Below are 27,139 nucleotides of genomic sequence, written 5' to 3' on the forward strand. Positions count from 1 at the left end.
TGTATCCATATTTTATTGCATAGTAATTTCCTGAGCTAGGGGTTTGCATGGCTCGTTCTTTTTTTTTTCAAAGCGAGTTTGGAGAATTCAGCTAGTTTGGTAGTATGGCTTTTGTCTGTTAGTCGGTCTTAGGATCCTATTATTTTATATTAACTTCTCGTCTAATTTTTTAGAATTTTAGACGTTAATTCAACTGCAACATGTCATACATTTTTTATTACTTTCATAATACGTTCATACTCATATTATGGATATATATGAAGCCATTTATTTTTAAAGCCTTTTATATTTTTTCTTGCAACAATGTCATTTTTGAAATATATGCCACCATATCCTAGGGTAGTATCGCACGCATGTAATTGAACGCGCACACACACATAAGCTAAATGCATATACGACTAACTTAGGAGTTTTTCATCTCTTCGGTGAAGATTTCATCCACATAAATCATCTGGGTTGAGTGCTCGTGTAGCATCCGGACTCTTTTTTTATATTCTTTAGCAGTCGTAGTTCTCCCTTCCTGGAAAATACTCCTTAATTATGCATATATTTGAAATCTCCATCATTATTATTATATGTAGTTAACGAAGAGTAAGCAGGTTAGATTATTCAGCACATATGGAAGTGGTGGCTTCCTTTTTATCTGTATATTACCTTTCTCATATAGGTGCTACCATATCCTTAGGTAGTATCACTCATATGCCATCATTTTTTCGAATATATTCGTATATTGCCTTTCTTATATTTAGCACAGGGAAGAACACGGTGGCTTCCCTTTTATTCGTATATTGCCTTTCTCATATATATACCACCATATCCTTAGGTAGTATCACTCGTATGTCTTGACACACAGAAAAATATTAGCTAGAAGCAGTCAGCTTTGTAGTTTTTCTTCTCACCGATTAGTTTGTAGTCAGCTTTGTATATCTATATCTCTATTTGGCGCAGATTTCATACACATAAATCATCTAACTGGCCTAGGTGACGTATAGCATCCGGACTCTATTTCTCAACATATGGAAGCAACCGGACTCATTTGTTAGCGGTCACATTTATTCCATTCCGAAACATACTCGTGCATATATTTTAAATCTCCGGTTTCGGAAAACTTGAATTTGCACGATAGTAGTCTTATGGAAACCTATGTATTCCTATGAAATATTCAATTTTTGCGAGGGCATCATCTTTATTTTGTTAGAGACAGTTCATTGTCTTTACTGGGTCCACATTATCTTGGAAATAAATTTACGGTTTTTATATTTATATTATTTTATGGAAGATAATACATTTTGTAGCCCCATTTGCACTAAATAAATATACTGTGGAGAAACCATATTAATTGTCTTTATATGGTGAGCAATTGTTAGGAAAGTTTTAAATTTACCATGTCTCGTTTTATATGATACTAAATTGGTATATAAATTAAAAGTTTAGATTTTGACTTAGTGTGAAATATAGATGCAGACGAATTGTCCATGTAGCAGCTAGTTGCTTCTTTGACGCTGACACATTGAAAAGTTCTTTTGTATGTATCCATATTTTATTGCATAGTAATTTCCTGAGCTAGGGGTTTGCATGGCTCGTTCTTTTTTTTTTTCAAAGCGAGTTTGGAGAATTCAGCTAGTTTGGTAGTATGGCTTTTGTCTGTTAGTCGGTCTTAGGATCCTATTATTTTATATTAACTTCTCGTCTAATTTTTTAGAATTTTAGACGTTAATTCAACTGCAACATGTCATACATTTTTTATTACTTTCATAATACGTTCATACTCATATTATGGATATATATGAAGCCATTTATTTTTAAAGCCTTTTATATTTTTTCTTGCAACAATGTCATTTTTGAAATATATGCCACCATATCCTAGGGTAGTATCGCACGCATGTAATTGAACGCGCACACACACATAAGCTAAATGCATATACGACTAACTTAGGAGTTTTTCATCTCTTCGGTGAAGATTTCATCCACATAAATCATCTCGGGTTGAGTGCTCGTGTAGCATCCGGACTCTTTTTTTATATTCTTTAGCAGTCGTAGTTCTCCCTTCCTGGAAAATACTCCTTAATTATGCATATATTTGAAATCTCCATCATTATTATTATATGTAGTTAACGAAGAGTAAGCAGGTTAGATTATTCAGCACATATGGAAGTGGTGGCTTCCTTTTTATCTGTATATTACCTTTCTCATATAGGTGCTACCATATCCTTAGGTAGTATCACTCATATGCCATCATTTTTTCGAATATATTCGTATATTGCCTTTCTTATATTTAGCACAGGGAAGAACACGGTGGCTTCCCTTTTATTCGTATATTGCCTTTCTCATATATATACCACCATATCCTTAGGTAGTATCACTCGTATGTCTTGACACACAGAAAAATATTAGCTAGAAGCAGTCAGCTTTGTAGTTTTTCTTCTCACCGATTAGTTTGTAGTCAGCTTTGTATATCTATATCTCTATTTGGCGCAGATTTCATACACATAAATCATCTAACTGGCCTAGGTGACGTATAGCATCCGGACTCTATTTCTCAACGTATGGAAGCAACCGGACTCATTTGTTAGCGGTCACATTTATTCCATTCCGAAACATACTCGTGCATATATTTTAAATCTCCGGTTTCGGAAAACTTGAATTTGCACGATAGTAGTCTTATGGAAACCTATGTATTCCTATGAAATATTCAATTTGCATGACTGTATGCATGATTATATTTTTTGTTTTTGAGAATCAAAGATGTCATAATTAAGTGGCAATATATACGTGTGTGAGACAGGTCAAATTCTCTGTGTAACCATTGAAGTCATTACGGCTAATATGTCACTTGTATATGCTGCATATATGCACTGCTTTAACCTGATACGTTTTTCAGTTTCTCATGCATGGATACGTGGAGCCCTAGACTCATATGGTATAGGGAGAAAAAGAAAGAGATAGAGCTGGCCTTTTTTTAGGGAGATAGAGCTGCCCCTTTTTCTATGTAAAGCATTTGGATTCTTTCTGGTACCGGTATAAACTACTTCGTTAACGTTGGTTGTTTTATTCCAGCGCACGATGTTGTACGGGATTTTTTTTAATCGCCAACATTATAGGCTAGATTATTTAGCATATGTGGAAGCTTATATGGATATCACCGCCCCATACCTTTCCATGTGTACGTGTTTTGTAACGTGACAACAATTTACGTAACTTTGACTTGACCTTTAATCTCATCCGCTACTATTACAATCAATGGATCTAGTAATTTTAGCTTATGTGGATTAACTTGGTGTCTCCGTTAAAACACTCTTATTTTGCTTTTAGTATATAATAGATTAGAGTGAAACCTCTGCGAGACATGTAATTCGTATACTGAATAATTGATATAATTTTGTGGAAATCGACGGCCAACATTGATTATTTGAGTCCCCGCAACACAAATGCTTGTAGTAGAAGTAATGGAACGGATCCCTTTTTTGTCCTCGCTTGTCTCTAGTTGGGTATGGTTGCGGTGACAAGGAATCCATCGCCATCAGGCATGACGACGACGAAGCCTTCCTCTCCGCCCGCCACGATCCTGCACGAGACATGCACGGGCTTGGCGCCCCGGAGCGTCAGCTCCTCCAGCCCGAGCTCGCTCCACTCCGCAGCTTCCAGCTTGTGCCCCGTCTTGATGCCGTCCGCCGCGACCGACGTCTCTACGGTGGTGGCGCCGCGGGCGGGGTCCGCGGGGGCGATGACGAGCGTGAACCGCGACGCCATGTCCGCGCCGAGCTCCTCGGTGGCCCGGGCCATGCAGGCGGCCGCGAGCGCGCGGAGGTCGCCGCCACCGCCGGCGACGGCGGCGGAGGTCCTGAACAGCACAGTACGTGCGCGGACGCCGTCGGCGGCGGCGGAGTCGATGGGGAAGGACCTGATGCGCCTGCAGCAGAGCTCCGGGCGCTGGAAGTAGGCCATGTACTGCATCATGGGGCGGAGCAGGGTCTTGTTCTTCTCCTTCATCTCGGCGTGGATGCGCGCCCACTCGAGGAGGAACCTCGCCAGCGACCGCGGGTCGGCCAGCAGCGCCGTGCAGCTCACGCCGACGGCGTACCCGCCGTCCTGGAACCGGTTCAGCTGCGGTGAACATCGAAGCAAGTCGATTAGGTCAATCAAAAGTCATTCATGCAACGTCTGTTTTCGGCTAGGCAGGAGTAGTACACTGTTAGTTGGCCTACTCTGGAGTGTGGAATACAGTACACCGTACTATACCAAACTGATGCTGTCGCTCATCATGAACACACGGTAGCTCAACAGTGTCACATTGAATGGCTTGCTTTCCACCTGTTTGGTGATTCTTGGGTTGGGGGTGACGTGTTCTACTTCGGCGTCCGGCACGCGATGGTGCCGGCAGCAGCCGGTGACTGTGTATTTGTGTTGCTGTGGTGGTATAGTAGTATTGGACTTCGTTGGTAGGTGATGTCTCTCAGTCAGTATAAATGCGTACATTAACTGGCAAGATACTCCATCTCCAATTGCGGGAAAACTTGTTTTAGCTTGACTGGACTAGATCTGTCTGCTAGTTTGGAGGAACACAATAGGGAAATTTTTTGTTTTATTTGTCTTTTCCTGCCCAAAAAACAAACAAAATGTGCAGCTGCATCTAACTGAAAAGACTTTTCCAACAACCCTCAAAAAGAAAAAAGGAAAACATTTCCAACAAGTAGCATCAAGGTACACAACGTATACTATGATGATGAACTGATGTTAACAGGAGCTCAACATATTCAGCACTTAGGCCAGAGTGTCAATCGTATCATTGTAGTAAGTACATGTATAAATGGAGTAGACTGGTTAGCCCAACTGCCAGCCAGACCGCTATGAATGGACAAGTCGACGTACGACTTAACCAATCCACGGAAGTTCAGAGATTTCCAAGACTTGCAAACAATGAAGTGTGCAATTTTAGCAAGACGTTGGAGTATAGTACTTTTGTATAAATCAAATACGAAGAGAATAATGGGCAGGAGCTGATGCAAGAAATGGCCGAAATGTAAGAACACAAATCAGAAGCAGCCAAGCCCATCCCAACCGGTGAGGAGGATATACCTGCATGAAGAGGAGGGAGCACATGTCGGGGTCCTCGGCGCTCACGTCGACCCACGGCGCCAGCGCCGCCTCCTTCCGGGGAAGGTCCTTGTCCGCCAGGAACTCCTCCAGGCTCGCCTCCACCGTGGCCTGCTGGAACCGCACGCCGGCGTCGTTCAGCTTCACCTCCCACGACCCGTCCGCGTGGCGCCGGAGCCGCCCCGCCATCTCCGGGAAGAAGCACAGCGCCTCGCCCAGCGACTCCTTCACCCAGATGCCCTCCTCCCACGCCGCCTCGTCGGCGCGGTAGTAGAGCACCGCCCGCAGGCGCCGCTGCAGCGCCGCCTCGGGCAGCGGCGGCGCCGACACGTTGATGAGGCGCGTCCGGTCCGGCTCCACCACGCGCGTCGGCAGGCCCGTCTGCACGGACTCGATGTGCACCTGCGGCTTCGCTCCTGCTGCCGCCGCCATTTTTTGGAGCTCCGTTGGTTGCCGGTGCCTGCTTGCAAGTGGTGGGCGGCTTCGCACTTAATTTCGCGGCTACTTGCTGGTGGCTGCTAGTTCCACTGTTCTGGAGGTCTGGAGCCGAGGAGGTCCCATATTTATAGACGCTTAATTGGCCTCCCCTGTTGATCAACGCCGCCGAGGCCAATGCATGGCAGTGTAGCATCAATTATGTGGTTAGCACGATTAATGTGGGTGCGTGCGATAAGGACCGCAAGCTGCCAAGTTTAGCATTTTGCCTGTCGAATATTGAAAACAGACAGGAGCCTTACATATCTCGAGACTATTTGGTCGAGGCTAGCCACAGTGCTAGTATCATAGCTAGTATTATGCGCATTGGTCTCCCAAAAATGCTGATGTGGCAGCTAGGAGAGAGGAGATTAGAGTAACATAGGTAGATACTGTATCATAGCACATGTCACGAGAAAAGTTAATGCCAAACAAATCTTGTGCACAAATTTGCATTGAGATTCTAAAAAGCAATAAATATAGCATGACTATGATACTACTTCATGATACTAACCACTATAGAGATAGTATCATACACAAGTATCATAGGCATGATACTACTATATGATACTTACCACTATGACCAGCCTGATCCATGACATATTTTTGTTTTGTGTGTTGGCAATATTATATTTTCAATTACGACATTTGAAAATTGTGAAGTTTGATATGATTAATTATATGCATTACAAATATTATAGTTCATACTATTTTCAGATGAAATTGGATTAGCCATGGGTGATATGTGGAGTGAAGAGATAAATGGGAGCCACTAATGTAATAACTTGCAATTTTTATGGCTCGGAATTTGGGGCATATGGCCCATTTAGTGCAAATTTAATAGTAGAGCAAACCGCTAACTATAAGGAATTGTCATGTCATCTATACCTAGCTCTATGGCCAGTATATATAGTAGTTAGCTCTAAAATGGAAATGCATCATGTACGACAATGTTTGGTACGATTCACGTATGACTAAACTCAGAGTTGATTTCTGGTGATATGGCCCACACACTGAGCAAACCCTACTTAGGGTCTGATCATATGTATAGCAATGCTCGCTCTAAAACTGTGCTATGTGCGCCTGAGTGCTCCATCGTCGCTTTCGGGTGCTTCTCTGAGCTCTGACAACGAAAATGACAAGATGTTGGCGATGTGGATGCCTTTGGCCTCCGTTGATGGGGCTGTTTCCGGCTCAGTTCAGGGTTCCGTTGATGGGAAGGTGCTAGCTGAGTCCTGCGGCGATCTCTCTGCTGCAGCTATTGCGACGGTCGACGCTCCTCCAACCGTCCCTCGCCCTCCCGAGGGGCTGCTCTATGACCCTGCCGTGTTGGTCAAGGGGCTTGGGTCATTGTCGTTGCTGCATGTTGCCTTCAGTGGCCTTGCCAAGGTGTCCCTCCCTGCTGATGATGCAATGTTGGCCCCGAGCTTGCTTTGGGTTGCTTCTTTGTGCTCCGACGACGATGGCGATGATGAAGGGCTGGCTCCTCAGCCACCGTTGGCATCCACCAACAACGAAATTCCTGGCTTGTTTTGCAGCACCTCTGATGTGCGCCATGATGAGGAGGCGCGGGCGGGGCCCTACGATGGCCTCTCTGCTGCTACTCACGCTCTTGGAGACGGTGAAGACTGGGTACAGGTGGGTCGGGGAGGCCAACCTGGCCGCGAGCCTTCATCTTTGCTTCGGAAGGAAAGCCTCGAGCGTAGTCTCTCCTTCAAGCGTTGGGCTCGGGGGAGATTCTTTCGGTGCCTTGAGCGTGGCCACTAGGTCAGCACATGTCGCGAGCCCTTTAGATGCATCCGTTGTCGTCGTCCTGGTCATCGGGAGAGTTTCTGTCGTGCACGCTTTCCCGCTGCTCGTTCTCACTCTCCGGACACTCATGTTCGTTCTTCGGACCCGCATACTCCTTGCCAGCAGAGCCGCTCTCCACCAGCTCAGCCTTGTCGTCCCTCGGCATCCCGGAGTTGGGTTTAGGTCGTGTGCCACTCATCGTCGCCTGCAACATCGCCGCCAAGGTCTTCACCAAGGTGTTCCGAGGAGTCAAATGTCAAAGCCAACTTGGCCAACTTGGACTCCCGCTTTCAGTGCCAATTTGCCTTGTTGCGCATGGAGCTCACTCAGTTGGTTCCTTTGCGCATCGAGGAGGCGTCTCGCTCCCTTCGTGAGGAGCTAGCAAGTCTCAAGTTGTTGTTGGCACGCGTTGGTCACTCTTTGGAGCCGATGGAGGCATGTTCTTCTGGCGGACAGGAGCTCGCCGCCATGCAGTCTTCGCTTCCACTTGGCTCCGCTGAGTAGAAGTCATCTGTAGTTGAGGAAGAACATCTCTACAATTGTTTCTCTCCTCGTGGAAGCCACTGCCAGTCGCCGCAGCCTGTTGTGTCGGTTGACTCCGAGAGAGAGGACACAAACGAGTTCTTGGCCCCGGTGTTGCAGATTACGCCAGAGCTACATGAGTTGCGTGGGGATTCTCCTGTGGTGCTTCCGTTGGCGTTGTTCCCTTCTGAGACCTTGGAGGTGGCTATGACAGCCTCACCACCGCAGCCGGAGCCTTGCTTGTCCCTCACCTCATTGGATTGTGGAGACGTGTTGCTACCTAGCTCTGATGCTCTTTTTGCAAAAGATCTTTGCGGCTTGCTTGCTAGTTTGGAGGCGGCTAGCCCTGGATATGGCAAGGAAATTGCATGCGTCTTAGCGGGTAAAGCTTCGGAGGACATGATCAAGAAGGTGGAGAAGTCTCTTAAGAAGGTATCTATTAGAAGGAAAAGAAGGAAGAGAGCCGTAACAAGGAAAGTTTAGCAGTTGTTGGACTCTTTTGGGTTGTGTGGGTCTTGTTAGTGACGTTGTAATCTTGGGCTGTCGGTTCTAGTTGGTTTAGAGGTCGCATTTTTTGTTGTTTTTCTCTTGTGGGTGTGCTCTTGGTGATCCTGTTGTTGTAGGTTTTCGCTCGGTTTTCTCCTATAAACTGAGCACCTTCTTCTTAATTAATAGATTGAGCACCTTCTTCTTAATTAATAGATGAGGGAAAGCTTTTGCCTCCGTTTCAAAAAAAAAAAACTCTCACAAAGTGCCTAGGAGAATGTGATAGAGTTAGTTCTTGCATGAGAGCCACCTCCATTCGCTCTCCTCCAATTGAGCAAAAATGTAGTATTCTAGTTCTTATAGTCCACTTACATCACTCTATTGTACTTCCTCTTACAACTAAAGCTCGAAAATAGAAGTCGTTGCTCGAGTGCTGCTCAGGCAGTATTGACCTAGAAGATAATTATTTTTTTCGAAAAGGAGGGTATCCACCGGCTTATACACCGATTGATGCACTTAAACATTTACTTATTGCAATGTTGAAGTTCGTACAACTAAATTATGCTCTATTACAGCAAACAAAAAAATCCAAAGACAAAGATACTAAGATTACATCAAGAACTTATGTATTGGTAACCCTAGCTTTAAGTCGTCAACCATATTGGTTAAACATAGTCCGTGCAACTGAGAAAATAGTTACGGCAGGGGAAACAAGGAAGGACCGCTGTTTTCCCAAAGAAATACAGTACACTGCTGTCGGTCAATTGGCATGCAGTTTATGAACCAATCGACCAGGACTAGTGAGTCTTGAAGTAACAAATGTGTGTCTCTGCAATTATTTGTGGAAAATTGAAAGTAAATAGATCTATGATCCAATTTAATCTATGGTGACTAATCTGGGAGCACTTTTCCAACTGCGACTTTTCTTCTTATTTCCATTACATCACATAACGAAAATATACAGTATCGAGATAGTTTCCAGCACAACGTAAAAGCTAAGGAAACAAAAGAACGGGAAGAACAGGTTCTAGGAGCGCAACTAAAAGGAAACAAAAGATGGTAGGAAAATCGGCTGCTCAGCATCGGCATCGAAAACCAACCTACGGGGCAAAAAACCTACCCTACACTACAGAGTTCAAGGCAACCAAGACCACAACATACTTCAGGATAAAAGATACCGCAACTCATAGCTACATGAACTGTGTAACTGACATATCAGCAACAACCAGACTGTTCAGGCTCCCCCATTCGTGAACATCAGGATCCCAGGTCTCACCCTTGGAGTCCCCGGTGCCACCACATCATCATGGTGAAGAGAAGAGGCCCGCTGCAGGATCTGATCCCCCCTTCTTGATCTTCCCTTTGTCCTCAGCGCCATATAGCCATGCCCAATATTGTAAGAAAGAGCAAATCGTAGCGATCGTTACCAAGGAAGAACGAACAACAACTCCATCAAAAATTATCTTGTTCCTAACATTCCAAATGCCCCAGCAAATTGTAGCAAGGAGTAGCATGTGGAATTTCCTCCCATACAGATAAAAGCAATGAAACCAAGCTACACTTTGCCATAAAGAAGTGGGACAAAAAGTAGTCCCTAGAATACCTCGCAAAGTCCTCCAAATCACCTTAGCGTTAGCACACTCAAAGAACAGGTGTTTTGCAGTCTCATTTTGGTTACAAAAGGAAAAAAGAGGGGAACCAGCCCATTTACGCTATTGCAGATTATCTCTAGTCAAGATAGCATTTCGAAAAAGTTGCCAAAGGAAGATTTTAATTTTGAAAGGTATTTTTGCCTTCCAAATCCATTTTTTATGAGAACCAGATTTCTCTTGAGGTATTGATACATGGATTTGGTAGAGAAGACCCCCTTAGTGTTCAAGCTCCAGGTGACTACATCCGGAACATTCGATATAGGGCAAGATAACGCATTGGATTTGATAAAATCCAACTACACTATCATATCAGGTAAAAGCATTCTTCTAAAAGGGACAGCAAAGTCACAACCGAGCACTTTCTCAAAGGTCCAATCTTGTCCTTGAAAAATATCGAAGAGAGTCGGATAAACTTCAAACAAAGGTTTATTATCTAACCAGGGGTCAATCCAAAATCTCACTATGTCACCTTTATTTAGAATAATTTTCCTCCCCGCAAAATAATACTCTTTCACCTTTAATAAAGTCTTCCAGCCGGGAGAATCATGCACACAAGGTTTAACCATCGCAACAGATTTATTTCTCAGGTATTTTGCCTTTACGATTTTTTGGCACAATCCATTTTGTGTCTCTAATTTCCACCACCACTTACAAAGAAGACTAATGTTTTGTTTTCTGAGGTCTTTGACTCCTAACCCTCCTTTAGACTTGGAACGACATATTCTCGACCACTTAACCATATGATACTTCCTTTTTTTTACCGGCCCAAAAGAAACTTCTTATATGTTTATCTAGTTTTTCCACAAAGGTTTTGTTAAGCAAGAACATAAACATATAAAAGTAGGGAATCCCCGAGAGACTAGAATCCAAAAGAATTAATCGACCTCCAGAGGTTGCAGAGTTCCCAACCAGGAGTCAAGTTTTTTCAGCATCTTAGCGTCAAGGAAATCCCAATCAATTTTTTTTTCAATTTTGCAAAGGTTTACCCAAATACTTCATTGGCAGTTGACCAACCTAACAATTAAAGAGATCAGAGTAGAATTTGTGACCTCATTATCAACATTGATGGTAAAATCTCACTCTTCATGAAACTTATTTTGAGGCCAGACATAAGCTCAAACATATAAAATAACTAATGGGTTTGAATTTTAAAGAGTTTCATGAGGGTACTCTGAATTTGCAGAATATTAATGGGTCTTATATCACTTTGGTTCCAAAAGTACAGTCACCAGAGACAGTAAATGATTTTAGACCCATATCTTTAACCAATGTCTGTATCAAATTTTTGACAAAATTTGTGGCCAATAGGTTTCAACAGAAAATTATGAAGTGTATTCATAAGAATCAGTATGGCTTTATCAAATCAAGAACAATCCATGATTGTGTGGCATGGACTTTTGAATATCTCTATCAATGTCATGTCTCTAAGAAGCCAATAATTGTCCTTAAGCTTGACTTTGCAAAAGCTTTTGATACAATTGAGCATGAGGTGATCTTGCAAGTTATGAAGCATAAGGGCTTTGATGAGAAAACTATTGGCTGGGTGAAGAGTATACTTACCTCTGGTTCTTCATCTGTCTTGTTGAATGGTGTGCCTGAGAAGCAGTTTGTCTGTAAGAGAGGTGTGAGACAAGGAGATCCACTATCACCCATCATGTATGTCTTGGGGTCTGATTTACTCCAAACAGTGGTTAATGATATGCTGCAGGAGGGGAGAATTTATTTGCCAATACAGAATAATGATCCAGATTTCCCAATTATTCAGTATGCTGATGACACTTTGTTAATCTTGCCTGCTGATTTATCACAGATTGTGGCTTTGAAAGAGGTGCTTCATAGATTTACCTTATCTACTGGTTTGAAGATTAATTATCATAAATCCAGTATGGTGCCTATTAATGTCCCAGTGGATGTTTTGAAGGAGTTATCTGAGGCTTTTGGTTGTCAGATAGCATCTCTACCTTTCACATACTTAGGTTTGCCTATGGGGACAACAAAGCCAAAGATTAATGATCTTGCTCCCATTGTTACTAGATTGGAGAGAAGGTTGACATCTATATCTAGTTTTCTATCTCAAGGAGCAAGGTTGCAACTGGTGGATTCAGCTTTGTCATCATTGTCTACTTTCTTTTTATGTTCTTTGGAGCTACCACCTGGCATAATTAAGCAACTGGATAGAATCTTGAGACAATGTGTAAGAGCAAGATATATAACCCTTGTTTTGTGTGTTTGATAACAACACTCGAACAATTCTAACCGTGCACAAAGATTGTCTTTGATGGATATGTAGGTGTACGGTGCCCTCGCTGAGCACACTATGATCGGAAGACTGAAGCGTAGATCTTAGGTTTTCTGGTTTTGTGTGTGTGTCGTGAGGAAACATGGTAGGAGAGGAAAAGAGGAAAAAGCTGTTTTAGCCATAGCGGTACTACCGGTACCAGGAGCGGTAGTACCGCTACCCCTACTGGTACCGCCCTGAGATACCGCTCTGAGGATTGCACACGAGATTGTCCCACAGAACAGGTTACGGTACCTTTACGGTACCATGAGCGGTAGTACTGCTTGCAAGCGGTAGTACCGCCCACGGTACCGCTCAAGTACCGTAACACGTTACGGCCGTACCGCTGTGGTACCGCTTCGGTACCGCTTCGAGTCCAGTAAGGTTTGGACCCTGTTGCGGTACCTCGAGCGGTACCGCTAGCGGTAGTACCGCCATATCTCCACGTGGACAAGTTCTGTGGGGATTCGAACTCAGAGCGGTAGTACCGCTTCCTAGAAGCGGTAGTACCGCTTCCTAGAAGCGGTAGTACCTCTTAGGCAAAAGCAGCACATAACAGTTGGATTTGGAGGGACCTATAAAAAGGCCCCTTCTTCTCCAGCCCGATTTATCTCTTCTCTCTCTCTCTCCTCCATTGTTGCTGAGCTCAAATTGAGGGGATCTCCCTCCCTACCCAACCAATCTTGTTCATACTTTGAGGAGTGGTGGAGGAGACCCCGATCTATCGTTCTACCGAGAGAAATTTCACCAATTCGTGGTAGTCCTTAGTGGATCTTGGTGGTAGGGTTCCTATTGTGGGACATTGGAGAAAGTGCATCCATGGAGGCTATCTTGGTGTTGTACTAGCCCCATGGGTTGTTGGGAGCCTCCTTGTGGTGTGGAGCTTGCCCCAACCTTGTGAAAGAATCACCGCCTCGACCGGTGCCTTAGTGGAGAAGGGGGAGCACCTTCGTGGAGCTCTCTCGAGGAAGAAGGTGAGGCCTTCCTTCGTGGTGTGGCCGTCTAGTCTCTTGTGTGAGACTAGCACCTCCTCAACGCAGACGTACTTCCTATTGTGGAAGGAACTGCGGGAAACAAACCTCGCCTCGTCTCCGCGCCCTCCGGTTGTCCCGCTCCTTACACTTATTATCTTGTGTGATTCCTTTGCTTGTTGTACTTGTCTAGGATCATTATAGGATCACCACCATCGCTAAAGCTATCACCTTTACCTTCCGTTGCACTAAAAATTGAAAAAGACTAAAACTTGCCGTAGCGCCATTCACCCCCTCCCCTCTTGATCGCTATGATCCATTCAAGTGGTATCAGAGCAAGGTTTTCTTGCTCGGGCTTTACCGCCTAAGAAATGGCCGATCAAGAGGTGAATGTGAATGGAGTCCTTCCCGGTGAGCAATCATGTCCATCATCAATTGCCGATAATACTCCGGCTACTTTGGATGACTTCAATAAATTGGAGTCATCCATCGTATCTCAATTGAAGGCTATGATGATGGAGTTGATTACTCCAAAACCAAATCGCATCGTAGATCCTAATATAGGTGTCAATGTTCTCCCACCACAAGTTAACACTTTTCCTCTTGTTGGACTTGTTGAGCAATCGACAAAGCCACCTCGGGAAAAGGATCTTGAGGATGTTGACACCTCATCAAAAGGGAAGGATGAATCTCCGGTTGCGGGACAATTAAGAGGTAATCATGCGGTGCCACCACCAAGTGATTACTCCGTGAATGTCCCAATACCCATGCCTCGCATTTTGACTCATGGTTCACCACCGCTTCTTGAATCTAATTGCTTTGAAAATTGGCAATTCTTAATGCGTTCCCATGTGCGCAGCGCTTCTACCGAGCTTTGGCGTATCATTGAGGAGGGATATTCTCCACGAGACCCAATGAACTTGACAAGAAGGGAAGTGGTTGATGACCAACTCAACGCCACCGCCATCAAGATGATTCATATGGCCGTCACGCCCAAGGATCGCGCTCATATTCGCTCGCTCAAGACCGCCAAGGAAGCTTGGGATAAACTTGACAAGCTCTTCCTCGGAAATGCAAGCATCCAAAGCTCTCGTTTCGATGAAGTGAACAATATGGCCGAAAACTTCGTTATGAATGAAGGAGAGTCCCCCGAAGATATGTACCGGCGCCTCATCGCTCTTGCCGTACAAATGCAAGATCTTGGGGCAACATTTGTGGATGACCATTGGATCAAGCGCAAGTTCTACAACGCTCTCCTCCCCTATGAGGAAGTGAAGTTAACGGCCATCCGCCAAAATGCCTCCTTCCGTGCTATGACATCCGATGAGGTTCTTAGTGAAGTCATTGCCTTGGACATATCTAAGAAGAATGCGGAAGATCTTGTTGCTCGTGCTCTTAATACCCGCAAGCCTATCTTTGCATTGAAGAGGAAGGAGTATGGAGCTAGTGAGAGCGATGAGGATCCCATTAAGTGGGGTTCGGATGATCTCAAGGTCAACTATAATGAACATATGGCTCTCCCCGCCAAGAGCTTTTGGAGTGGAAACAAAACACGAAGCTCAAGGTCAAGAAGATACTCATCTCATGACTCTACTAAACTCTCCTTCAAGATCCCAAGAGAAGAACAAAAGGGAAGTTCTTGCTACAATTGCGGTAACAAGAGTCACTTTGTTGCGGATTGTATCTATGAGAGAAGGGAAGACAATGGTGGAAAACTTATCCGTAAGAGCAAGCTTAGATCTCTCTCCAAAGGCTCCTCCAAGTTCTCCTCTAACTACAACGACACCAAGATCTTCTCCACCAAGAAGCCTAGAGCCTTCATTATACGTGAGGAGTACTCCTCCGATGAAGGTGATGAGCGTGAAGACAAAGGAAAAGAGGGAGAAGTGGCCGCCATTGCCATCTCCACTCTCTCTCCCCTCAACTCCCAAAATGAGAACCTCATCACCAACTCCTCTCGTTGTTTAGTGGCAAAGGTTTTGTTGGAGTTAGGAGATCAAGGCTATATGATGGAAAAGGAGAAGCATGAGAAAAAGGAGGAATTAGAGCTTATCTATCTCACTCAAGCTTATGAGGAAGAAGTGTGCATGCGTATGTGATGCGTGTAGTTGACACGTCCGTTGGGAACCCCAAGAGGAAGGTGTGATGCGCACAGTAGCAAGTTTTCCCTCAGAAAGAAACCAAGGTTTATCGAACCAGGAGGAGCCAAGAAGCACGTTGAAGGTTGATGGCGGAGGAGTGTAGTGCGGCGCAACACCGGGGATTCCGGCGCCAACGTGGAACCTGCACAACACAATCACAGAACTTTGCCCCAACGTAACGGCGAGGTTGTCAATCTCACCGGCTTGCTTGTAAACAAAGGATTAGATGTATAGTGTGGATGATGATGGTTGTTTGCGAAGAACAGTAAAGAACAATTGCAGCGGTTTGTATTTCGGATGTAAAGAATAGGACCGGGGTCCACGGATCACTAGTGGTGTCTCTCCCATAAAATAGCGAGATGTTGGGTGAACAAATTACAGTTGGGCAATTGACAAATAAAGAAGACATAACAATGCACATACATATATCATGATGAGTACTATGAGATTTAATCGGGGCATTACGACAAAGTACATAGACCGCTATCCAGACATGCATCTATGCCTAAAAAGTCCACCTTCGAGGTTATCATCCTAACCCCTCCGGTATTAAGTTGTAAACAACGAGACAATTGCATTAAGTATGGTGCGTAATGTAATCAACACAAATATCCTTAGACAAAGCATCGATGTTTTATCCCTAGTGGCAACAGACACATCCACAACCTTAGAACTTTCTGTCACTCGTCCCAGATTTAATGGAGGCATGAACCCACTATCGAGCATAAATACCCCCTCTTGGAGTCACAAGTATCAACTTGGCCAGAGCCTCTACTAGCAACGGAGAGCATGCAAGAACATAAATAACATATATGATAGATTGATAATCAACTTGACATAGTATTCAATATTCATCGGATCCCAACAAAAACAACATCAAGGATTACAAATAGATGATCTTGATCATGATAGGCAGCTCACATGATCTAACATGATAGCACAATGAGGAGAAGACAACCATCTAGCTACTGCTATGGACCCATAGTCCAGGGGTGGACTACTCACACATCGATCCGGAGGTGATCATGGCGATGAAGAGACCTCCGGGAGATGATTCCCCTCTCCGGCAGGGTGCCGGAGGCGATCTCCTGAATCCCCCGAGATGGGATTGGCGGCGGCGTCTCTGGAAGGTTTTCCGTATCGTGGCTCTCGGTACTGAGGGTGTCGCGACGAAGACCTTAAGTAGGCGGAGTCGGGAGAGTCACGGGGGCCCCACACGCTAGGGCCGCGCGGGCCCCCCTTAGGCCACGCCGCCCTAGTGTGGCGGCGCCCCGTGGCCCCACTTCGTCTCCCCTCCGGTCTTCTGGAAGCTTCGTGCAAAAATAGGACCCTGGGCGTTGATTTCGTCCAATTCCGAGAATATTTCCTTACTAGGATTTCGAAACCAAAAACAGCAGAAAACGACAAGCGGCTCTTCGGCATCTCGTCAATAGGTTAGTGCCGGAAAATGCATAATAATGACATATAATGTGTATAAAACATGTGAGTATCATCATAAAAGTAGCATGGAACATAAGAAATTATAGATACGTTTGGGACGTATCAAGCATCCCCAAGCTTAGTTCCTACTCGCCCTCGAGTAGGTAAACGATAACAAAGATAATTTCTGAAGTGACATGCTATCATAATCTTGATCATACTATTGTAAAGCATATGAGATGAATGCAGCGATTCGAAGCAATGATGAAGATAATGAGTAAACTAATGAATCATATAACAAAGACTTTTCATGAATAATACTTTCAAGACAAGCATCAATAAGACTTGCATAAGAGTTACTCATAAAGCAATAAATACGAAGTAAAGGCATTGAAGCAACACAAAGGAAGATAAAGTTTCAGCGGTAGCTTTCAACTTCAACATGTATATCTCATGGATAATTGTCAACACAAAGCAATATAACAAGTGCAATAAGTAAACATGTAAGAATCAATGCACACAGTTGATACAAGTGTTTGCTTCTAAGATAGAAAGAAATAGGCAAACTGACTCAACAATAAAGTAAAAGATAGGCCCTTCGCAGAGGGAAGCATTGATTACTATATTTGTGCTAGAGCTTTTCATTTTGAAAACAAGAAACAATTTTGTCAACGGTAGTAATAAAGCATATGAGTTATGTATAAGACATCTTATAAGTTGCAAGCCTCATGCATAGTATACTAATAGTGCTCGCACCTTGTCCTAATTAGCTTGGGTTAACACGGAGTATCATTGCATAGCATATGATTCAACCAAGTGTCACAAAGGGGTACCTCTATGCCGCCTGTACAAAGGTCTAAGGAGAAAGCTCACATTGGATTTCTCGCTTTTGATTATTCTCAACTTAGACATCCATACCGGGACAACATAGACAATAGATAATGGACTCCTCTTTAATGCATAAGCATTCAACAACAGATAATATTCTCATAAGAGATTGAGGATTAGCTGTCCACATCTGAAACTTCCACCATGAATCATGGCTTTAGTTAGCGGCCCAATGTTCTTCTCTAACGGTATGCATACTCAAACCATTTGATTGTGAAAACCGCCCTTACTTCGGACAAGACGAACATGCATAGCAACTCACATGATATTCAACAAAGGTAAAAGTTGATGGCGTCCCCAGAAAACATGGTTACCGCTCAACAAGCAACTTATTAAGAAATAAGACACATAAGTACATATTCTTCACCACAATAGTTTTTAAGAATATTTGTACCATGAGCTATATATTGCAAAGGCAAAGAATAGAAATTTTAAAGGTAGCACTCAAGTAATTTACTTTGGAATGGCGGAGAAATACCATGTGGTAGGTAGGTATGGTGGACACAAATGGCATGGTTATTGGCTCAAGGATTTGGATGCACGAGAAGAATTCCTCTCAATACAAGGCTAGGCTAGCAAGGTTGTTTGAAGCAAACTCAAGTATAAAAGGTGCAGCAAAGCTCACATATGAACATATTGTAACTATTATAAGACTTTACATTGTCTCCTTGTTGTTCAAACACCTCAACCAGAAAATATCTAGACTCTAGAGATCAATCATGCAAACCAAATTTTAACAAGCTCTATGTAGTTATTCATTAATGAGTACAAGGTACGTGATGCAAGAGCTTAAACAATATCTATATGAGCACAACAATTGCCAAGTATCCCATTATTCAAGACATTTTACCATTTACCACATGCGGCATTTTCCGTTTCCAACCATATAGCAATGAATGAAGTAGTTCAAATTTCGCAATGAACATTAAAGATAAAGCTAAGAACATATGTGTTCATACGAAACAGCGGAGCGTGTCTCTCTCCCAAACAAAGAATGCTAGGATCCGATTAATTCAAACAAAAACAAAAATAAAAACAAACAGACGCTCCAAGTAAAGCACATAAGATGTGACGGAATAAAAATATAGTTTCAGTAGAGGAACCTGATAAGTTGTCGATGAAGAAGGGATGCCTTGGGCATCCCCAAGCTTAGACGCTTGAGTCTTTTTAAAATATGCAGGGATGAACCACGGGGGCATCCCCAAGCTTTGACTTTTCACTCTTCTTGATCATATTGTATCATCCTCCTCTCTTGACCCTTGAAAACTTCCTCCACACCAAACTCGAAACAAACTCATTAGAGGGTCGAGTGCATAATTTATATATTCAGAGGTGACATAATCATTCTTAACACTTCTGGACATTGCACAAAGCTACTGAAAGTTAATGGAACAAAGAAATCCATCAAACATAGCAAAACAGGCAATGCGAAATAAAAGGCAGAATTTGTCAAAACAGAACAGTTCGTAAAGACGAATTATAAAGTGGCACCAGACTTGCTCAGATGAAAATTCCCAAATTGAATGAAAGTTGCGTACATATCTTTGGATCACGCACGTAAATTGGCAGATTTTTTTGATTTTTCTATAGGGACTACTGCTCAAATTCGTGATAGCAAGAAATCTGTTCCTGCCCAGTAATCTAAATCTAGTATTGGCTTTACTATCAAAGACTTTACTTGGCACAACAATGCAATAAAATAAAGATAAGGAGAGGTTGCTACAGTAGTAAACAACTTCCAAGACTCAAATATAAAACAAAGTGCAAAAGTAAAATAATGGGTTGTCTCCCATAAGCGCTTTTCTTTAACGCCTTTCAGCTAGGCGCAGAAAGTGTGTATCAAGTATTGTCAAGAGATGAAGCATCAACATTGGTATTGGGAGTTTTCTCAAATATGCATTTTATCTTATCTATGTGAGTTTCAGAGGCTCCCTTTTCATTATTCTTAGGTTTGCTATCCTCGTCAAACAAATTTTCAGGGACAAGCCAAACATAGTTATTTTCTAGAGCATCGCTCATTCCTAGGAGCTTACAAGGTATTGTTGTCTTAATCTCCCCACCATCATTAATATTACTAGTGTACCTTACTCTTTCCATGTCCATCTTTTCAAGGATACTAACAAAATTGGTATAAGAGCCAAGCATATTATCTTTACTATTAAATTCGAATAGGTGGCTGCCTGGTGTCACAAACGGGCTTCTCAATAGGCCCAATATCTGCTTATGATGGTATGTCTGGTGTTACAAACGTGCTTTTTTACAGGCCCAATATCTACTGATGATGGTACGCCCAATCTTTACTATTAAGATAAGATAGGACCGTACGTGTACGTCCTAGGTCGCACCGGGGACTCCCTCGCGCCTAGCGATCGAAAAAAACTGGCAACACACCTAGCGATCCGGAAAAAAACACCACGACCGGTAAGTCGTACGTCTCCTGGAAGGTTTCTTTCGTACATGTCAAGGATTAGGTGGCCGAGAGAGCTGCCTTCGTACGTCTGATTGATTCTGTGATTGATTCCATCAGTCTCCCGATCGAAGCGGAGCGGCCCATCTCCTGGAGTCATGACCGTATCAGGCAACAAGTCCATCCAATCTCCAGTGTTCCGATCAAAACGGAGTCTTTATATATGGAGCGATCGATGGCCCTGCATCTAAATCAACTCAGTCCAACCTTTTCGAAATCGAGCGATCCAAACGAACCATGGTGGTGACCACGGCTCCAACAGCGAGCGCTTCGAGATCATACAGGTTTTGGCGCAGCTGCCCACGCAGACATCACCCGCCGTAGGTCAAAACCCTACGGGGGAGGAACTCGGCGCGCGGCGCGGATCTTTCAAAAACCTGTCCTGGCCTTCTGGAGCATGAACATCATGAAGCGGAACACGACGCCGAGAGGCGAGGCAGCATGCCAAGATCCCCGGGTCCGTCGGCAAGCTCGCTTGGACGAGACGGCGGCAGCCAGCACACGAGGCGAGGCGGCATATGCCAAGATCCCTGGGTTCGTCGGCAAGCTCGCCTGGACGAGACGGCGGCAGCCAGCACACGGGAGGCGAGGCGGCATATGCCAAGATCCCCGGTTTAGTCGTAGGCTCGCGTTGAGCAGCCGCGCGGCCCAGGGATGCAAGAGGAGACACATGGTGGGGAGCGCCAGCTGGTTTCTACTCGGGTGGATGTGTGCTGGCCCAGTTAACATCGCCCGCTCGCCGTCGTTGGAAGCACATGGAGATGGAGGCCGTAACCACTCCTTCCCGCACGGCCGCACCTATCAGCGCCGCCAGGGCTCTAGCAAACTGCCAAAGAGAAATCAACAAGCGCGAGCTTTCACGCACACATGTTGAGGTCAAGGAGGGCCTCCACAACACTGCCGGCTGCTAGGGCGTGCACGCAGCAGGGCGGCAGGGTCTGATACTTACGCTCAGCCTTTGTTGGCCACTGCTGCGGCCACAATTGCCATGTCTACTTCGACGTTGGTTGCGTTGCTGAATTGAGCATAATCTTCTGCTGTCCCGTTTCCAACACACACGGCAGCGACCTAGCTCACAAGGTCCTTACTTGATGTTCACCTCTGAATTTGTTCCTGTCTCAATACCAGCGTATAAAAAAATTCTGGTCCGCAACTTCTTTTAGTGATTGTTCAGAATGATTTACAGTTCAGGTAAGTTATTTAAGTTTTCTTTAGTAAAATATGATAGTAGTATTGAATGGTATTGACAATTGTCAATTGACTTGTTGCTTTGACCTCCTACATGATCTATGTTAGAGTACTATGTATTAGGTACAAGGAATTGTTAAGGGCCAGCGTTACCCGATGACTTGCCATCTTACAATTTGCTAAGGTTTATCGCGTTAATACATAAATTCATGTCCACCCTCACCGGAGCATATTTGTTTCTCTTAATTTGCTAGGTGAAGTCTTAGCAATAGTACTTGAATAAACTATTTGCAGCAGTATATTTTCAAATAGAATCTCAATTATGCGAAAATGGCATATGGTGATGTTAGATACGGACAAAAATTATATTAATATGCATTTAATTCAGTGCTATTTGGATGCATTGTTCTTCCCGGTCATAACCCACTTTTTGTCGCCCTCGGTTCACCCATCATGCCAACAAGAATCAACTTGTGTGAGCCCGAAATTGCAAATTATTATACCCATAGCAACGCACGGGTAATTTTGCTAGTATTTAATAAAGACCTTTCTAGCCTCTCTTGCTACACCACCGAATTCTTTAAGAAGGGTTTCTAAAACAAAATCTTTCTTTTCCCCTTCTTCCATATCACCGAGTGTGAGAAACATGTGTTGGATTATAGGATTGAGATTAACAAATTTAGTTTCCAACATGCGAACTAAAGAAACAACAGCAATTTCATAAGTAGGAGCAAGTTCTACCAAGTGTCTATCTTCAAAATCTTCAGCGGTACTAACATGAGTGAAAAAATCTTCTATATTATCTCTCCCAATTATAGACCCACGTCCTACCGGTATATCTTTCAGAGTGAACTTAGGAGGAAACATGATGAAATAGACTAAAGGTAAATAAAGTAAATGCAAGTAACTAATTTTTTTGTGTTTTTGATAAAGAGAACAAGACAGTAAATAAAGTAAAACTAGCAACTAATTTTTTTGTGTATAATGCAGCAAACAAAGTAGTAAATAAAATAAAGTAAATCAAAGCAAGACAAAAACAAAGTAAAGAGATTGGAAGTGGAGACTCCCCTTGCAGCGTGTCTTGATTTCCCCGGCAACGGCGCCAGAAAAAATGCTTGATGCGTGTAGTTGACACGTCCGTTGGGAACCCCAAGAGGAAGGTGTGATGCGCACAGTAGCAAGTTTTCCCTCAGAAAGAAACCAAGATTTATCGAACCAGGAGGAGCCAAGAAGCACGTTGAAGGTTGATGGCGGAGGAGTGTAGTGCGGCGCAACACCGGGGATTCCGGCGCCAACGTGGAACCTGCACAACACAATCACGGAACTTTGCCCCAACGTAACGAGCGAGGTTGTCAATCTCACCGGCTTGCTGTAAACAAAGGATTAGATGTATAGTGTGGATGATGATGATTGTTTGCGAAGAACGAGTAAAGAACAATTGCAGCAGTTTGTATTTCAGATGTAAAGAATAGGACCGGGGTCCACGGATCACTAGTGGTGTCTCTCCCATAAAATAGCGAGATGTTGGGTGAACAAATTACGAGTTGGCAATTGACAAATAAAGAAGACATAACAATGCACATACATATATCATGATGAGTACTATGAGATTTAATCAGGGCATTACGACAAAGTACATAGACCGCTATCCAGCATGCATCTATGCCTAAAAAGTCCACCTTTAGGTTATCATCCGAACCCCCTCCAGTATTAAGTTGTAAACAACAGACAATTGCATTAAGTATGGTGCGTAATGTAATCAACACAAATATCCTTAGACAAAGCATCGATGTTTTATACCTAGTGGCAACAGCACATCCACAACCTTAGAACTTTCTGTCACTGTCCCAGATTTAATGGAGGCATGAACCCACTATCGAGCATAAATACCCCCTCTTGGAGTCACAAGTGTCAACTTGGCCAGAGCCTCTACTAGCAACGGAGAGCATGCAAGAACATAAATAACATATATGATAGATTGATAATCAACTTGACATAGTATTCAATATTCATCGGATCCCAACAAACACAACATGAAGGATTACAAATAGATGATCTTGATCATGATAGGCAGCTCACATGATCTAACATGATAGCACAATGAGGAGAAGACAACCATCTAGCTACTGCTATGGACCCATAGTCCAGGGGTGGACTACTCACACATCGATCCGGAGGCGATCATGGCGATGAAGAGACCTCCGGGAGATGATTCCCCTCTCCGGCAGGGTGCCGGAGGCGATCTCCTGAATCCCCCGAGATGGGATTGGCGGCGGCGGCGTCTCTGGAAGGTTTTCCGTATCGTGGCTCTCGGTACTGGGGGTTTCGCGACGAAGACCTTAAGTAGGCGGAAGGGTGAAGTCGGGAGAGTCACGGGGGCCCCACACGCTAGGGCCGCGCGGGCCCCCCTTAGGCCGCGCCGCCCTAGTGTGGCGGCGCCCCGTGGCCCCACTTCGTCTCCCCTCCGGTCTTCTGGAAGCTTCGTGCAAAAATAGGACCCCGGGCGTTGATTTCGTCCGATTCCGAGAATATTTCCTTACTAGGATTTCCGAAACCAAAAACAGCGAGAAAACATCAAGCGGCTCTTCGGCATCTCGTCAATAGGTTAGTGCCGGAAAATGCATAATAATGACATATAATGTGTATAAAACATGTGAGTATCATCATAAAAGTAGCATGGAACATAAGAAATTATAGATACGTTTGGGACGTATCAGTATGTCTCTTGAAGCTAGTGCTCTTGTTCTTGAGGACTCCAACAATTCTCTCATCTCCAAACTTATCAAGGACCGAGATTATGCTCTTGGTTGGGTGGATGCTCTCAAGGCTAAGAAGCTCTATCTTGAAGAAAGCCATGAGTGGTCACTAAAGGATGTTGAAACCTTTAGGAAAGAAGATCAAGGTCCTAATCCATGTTGTGACAAGCTCCTTGACGAAGTTTGCTTCTTGAGAAGACACAATGCCAAATTCTTGAAAGTCATTTCAACTCAAGAGGAGGCCTTGGAAGAATACTATCGTTTGAGCAAAGAGAAGGTGCAATGTTGTGATCATGAAGAAGAGATTGCCACTTTAAAGAGACACAAGGCCAAGCTAGTTGAAGTGAATGATAGACAAAATGAGTCCTTGATGGAGTACTTTCGCTTGAGTAAAGGAAAGGAAACTTGTTGTGACCATGAGGACGAAATTGCAACTCTAAAGAGGAGAAATGACAAGCTTATGGTGATCAAGACCATGTATGAGGAAGCCTTGATGGAATATAAACGGGCTAGCAAGGACTATATTGGTCGCAACCATGAAGACGATATTGCCACCTTGGAAAGACAAAAGCGCTCACTTTTGACAATGAATTCCCTTCAAGAAGAAGCTTTGTTGGAACATTTCCGGGTGAACAAGGAGAAAGAGACTCAAGAATTCGACAACACTCATTCCCATCCAGATTATGTTCATGAAGTCAACCGTTTGAAGTCCAAAATTGAAAGACTCCAAATTCAAGCGCAATACTTGGAAGGAGTCATTAAGAATAGAGATAAGGCCAATGACATCTCTTGCAATGAAGAAGGAGCGGCTATAAAGCCAAAAGGGAAGAGAAGAAGGAGGATCAAGATAAAGAGGAGCGTCAAGATAGGGCCCATTGTAAAATGTGTTCCCATTTCCAAGTCTTGATCCATGAAGGATCTTGCTCTCGGTGGTGCTTATGGTGTGGTTGTTTTGGAGGCCACGTGGGAGGAGTTTGCTAGAGGCATTGGATATGAGCTTCGTGACTATGACACCAACATCTTCAAGATCAACCTACAGTCCAAGCCAATGGCCAAAGAGAAGATGGCCAATCTCTACATTCGAGGGAGGATGTTGTGTGGAAGCACCAAAGGCCTTCTTTCCGTCTATGACATCATGAACCGCATCTACCGCAGCACCATCAACCCCAAGCACACCAACCATGATGAAGTGCACGGATTTCTTGTGAACCTTCTTGTGCGCACTCATGAGTTGAGGGGCCGCGGCAAGCAGCTCACTAGTAGGAAAACCCTTATAGGCAGAGCTTAGTTCTGTGGCGCACCACTGAAAATGCGCCACAAAATGTTATTTTGTGGCGCACCATGCTAGGTGCGCCACAGAAATAGCTTAATTTTGTGGCGCACTGCTGAACATTGCGCCACAGAAATTGTATGGGGCCCACATCCTGCCACCACCAATTATTAGTGTAGGTATTTCCGTGGCGCACATGGCGTGCTGCGCCACGAAATAACTCTTTCGTGGCGCACGTGCTTCGGTGCGCCACGAAGTAGTTGATTCCGTGGCGCACTTGCTCGGGTGCGCCACGGAATTAAGGTAACTTATATCATCTCGCCCGTACCCTCCCCGCCTGTTCACCTCTCCCTCTCCCTCTCCCCTCCCCTCTCCCCTCTCCCTCTCCTCCGATCCGCCGCGCGCCGCCATGGTCGTCGCCATCGCCGTCGCCGCCGCCTTCCTCCGCGAGGGCCGCATGCCGCCACGGTCCTCCCATCCCCGCCACCTGCAGCACAAGCTGCCGCTACGGCGAGGAGGGGCCGCCGCGAGGAGGGGCCGCCATCGCATGAAGGTGGATGAGCCGCCGCGTCCTCCTCCTCCTCCACCGCTGTCGTCGTCGTCAACCTCCTCCTCCACCCCTGTCGTCGGTGAACTCTCTCCCCTCCCCTCCCTCTTCCTCTCCCGCGCGAGCACAAAGTGCTTGACGAAATGCTCGTGCTTCTAGGTTGTGCTTGCTTGCTGCTCTGGATGCATTGCTTGTTGCTCTCGGATGCATTGATGTTGTTGCTCCGGATGCATTGCTCGCTAGTTTCTTTGATTCGGTGATGCTGCTCATGTGCGATATCCGAATAAATTACTTTGTTGCCTGCATATGGATAGTTTCATTTGGAGTGACATGCTATATTGGCTCTATATATATCTGCTCCAAAGGTTCCATTTGGAGCCTGGATTGCTAGTGGTTAGTATATTGTTATGTCTGCTAATCCTTGTTGTTGCTTGTCTTAAGCAATAGAAATTGTCTATGCCTCTCTCGTACTTGCTTACCATTAACCGGTGAGCTAGTGATGCTTATTGGAGTGTTCTATATCGGTGACACTTCTATGCTGCTACTACATATTGGTGTTGGTTATTGTCAACTTATATCACTTGCTATGCTCGTGTGGCTTACTCGGATCATATGTACACGTTGTTTGTGGAGGTTTATCGCCACTTGTTATTGATGAACCATGTGATGGTAATGATTCAATTTAATTCAATGATGTTAATTTTATTTCCATCCTTTGTTGGAAATAAATCCATGTCTGAACTCTGTACAAGGTAATGAAGACTTGCTCACTTGGTATTGCTTGCTAGTTGGACATTTGGTTGGTTTTGATGCTACTCGGTTCATTTAAATGCATGAAATGCTACTATGGTATGCTACTCGTGGTATCCTTGTGAAGAAAATGATGGATTCTTGTGAGCTTATGGTATGCTACTATGCTACTCGTGGTATCCTTGTGAAGATTTACTTGATGGATTCTTGTGAGCTTATGGTATGCTACTATGCTTATAATGCTCGATTAGTGGGGATGCTTACCTGGATCATGTGCATATAGTTCATATAGTTCCCTAAAAAGAAAGAATGCTCCCTGGCCAGATGCTTGATGTCTTGGTTCAGCCAATGATGCAAAGGCTGAGGCAAAAACTTGGATAAGAACAGATACTAAAATGTGTGATTTAAATGGAATGCTTATGATGGTATACTAAAATAGAGATAT

General features: G+C 44.2%; 1 protein-coding gene across 1 annotated transcript; it reads right to left on the minus strand.

Annotated features, from left to right (window-relative positions):
* Window positions 1-3,342: 3,342 nt before the first annotated feature.
* LOC124687994 (protein ECERIFERUM 26-like) lies at window positions 3,343-5,610 on the minus strand. The gene is made up of 2 exons (XM_047221713.1): window positions 5,077-5,610; window positions 3,343-4,104 (listed from the first exon to the last, which is right to left on the minus strand). Exons 1-2 carry the CDS (start codon window positions 5,524-5,526, stop codon window positions 3,481-3,483), a joined length of 1,074 nt encoding a protein of 357 aa, XP_047077669.1. The 5' UTR covers window positions 5,527-5,610; the 3' UTR covers window positions 3,343-3,480.
* Window positions 5,611-27,139: the final 21,529 nt, after the last annotated feature.

This window comes from Lolium rigidum, chromosome 2, assembly GCF_022539505.1.
Source record: "Lolium rigidum isolate FL_2022 chromosome 2, APGP_CSIRO_Lrig_0.1, whole genome shotgun sequence".
NCBI lineage: Eukaryota > Viridiplantae > Streptophyta > Magnoliopsida > Poales > Poaceae > Lolium > Lolium rigidum.

Bases quoted from the DNA above. Each gene is read 5' to 3' on its own strand.
- LOC124687994 (XM_047221713.1), bottom strand. From the start codon at position 5,526: ATGGCGGCGGCAGCAGGAGCGAAGCCGCAGGTGCACATCGAGTCCGTG. The intron at 4,105-5,076 runs GTATATCCTCCT...TGTTCACCGCAG, and splicing joins GCTCCCTCCTCTTCATGCAG to CTGAACCGGTTCCAGGACGG.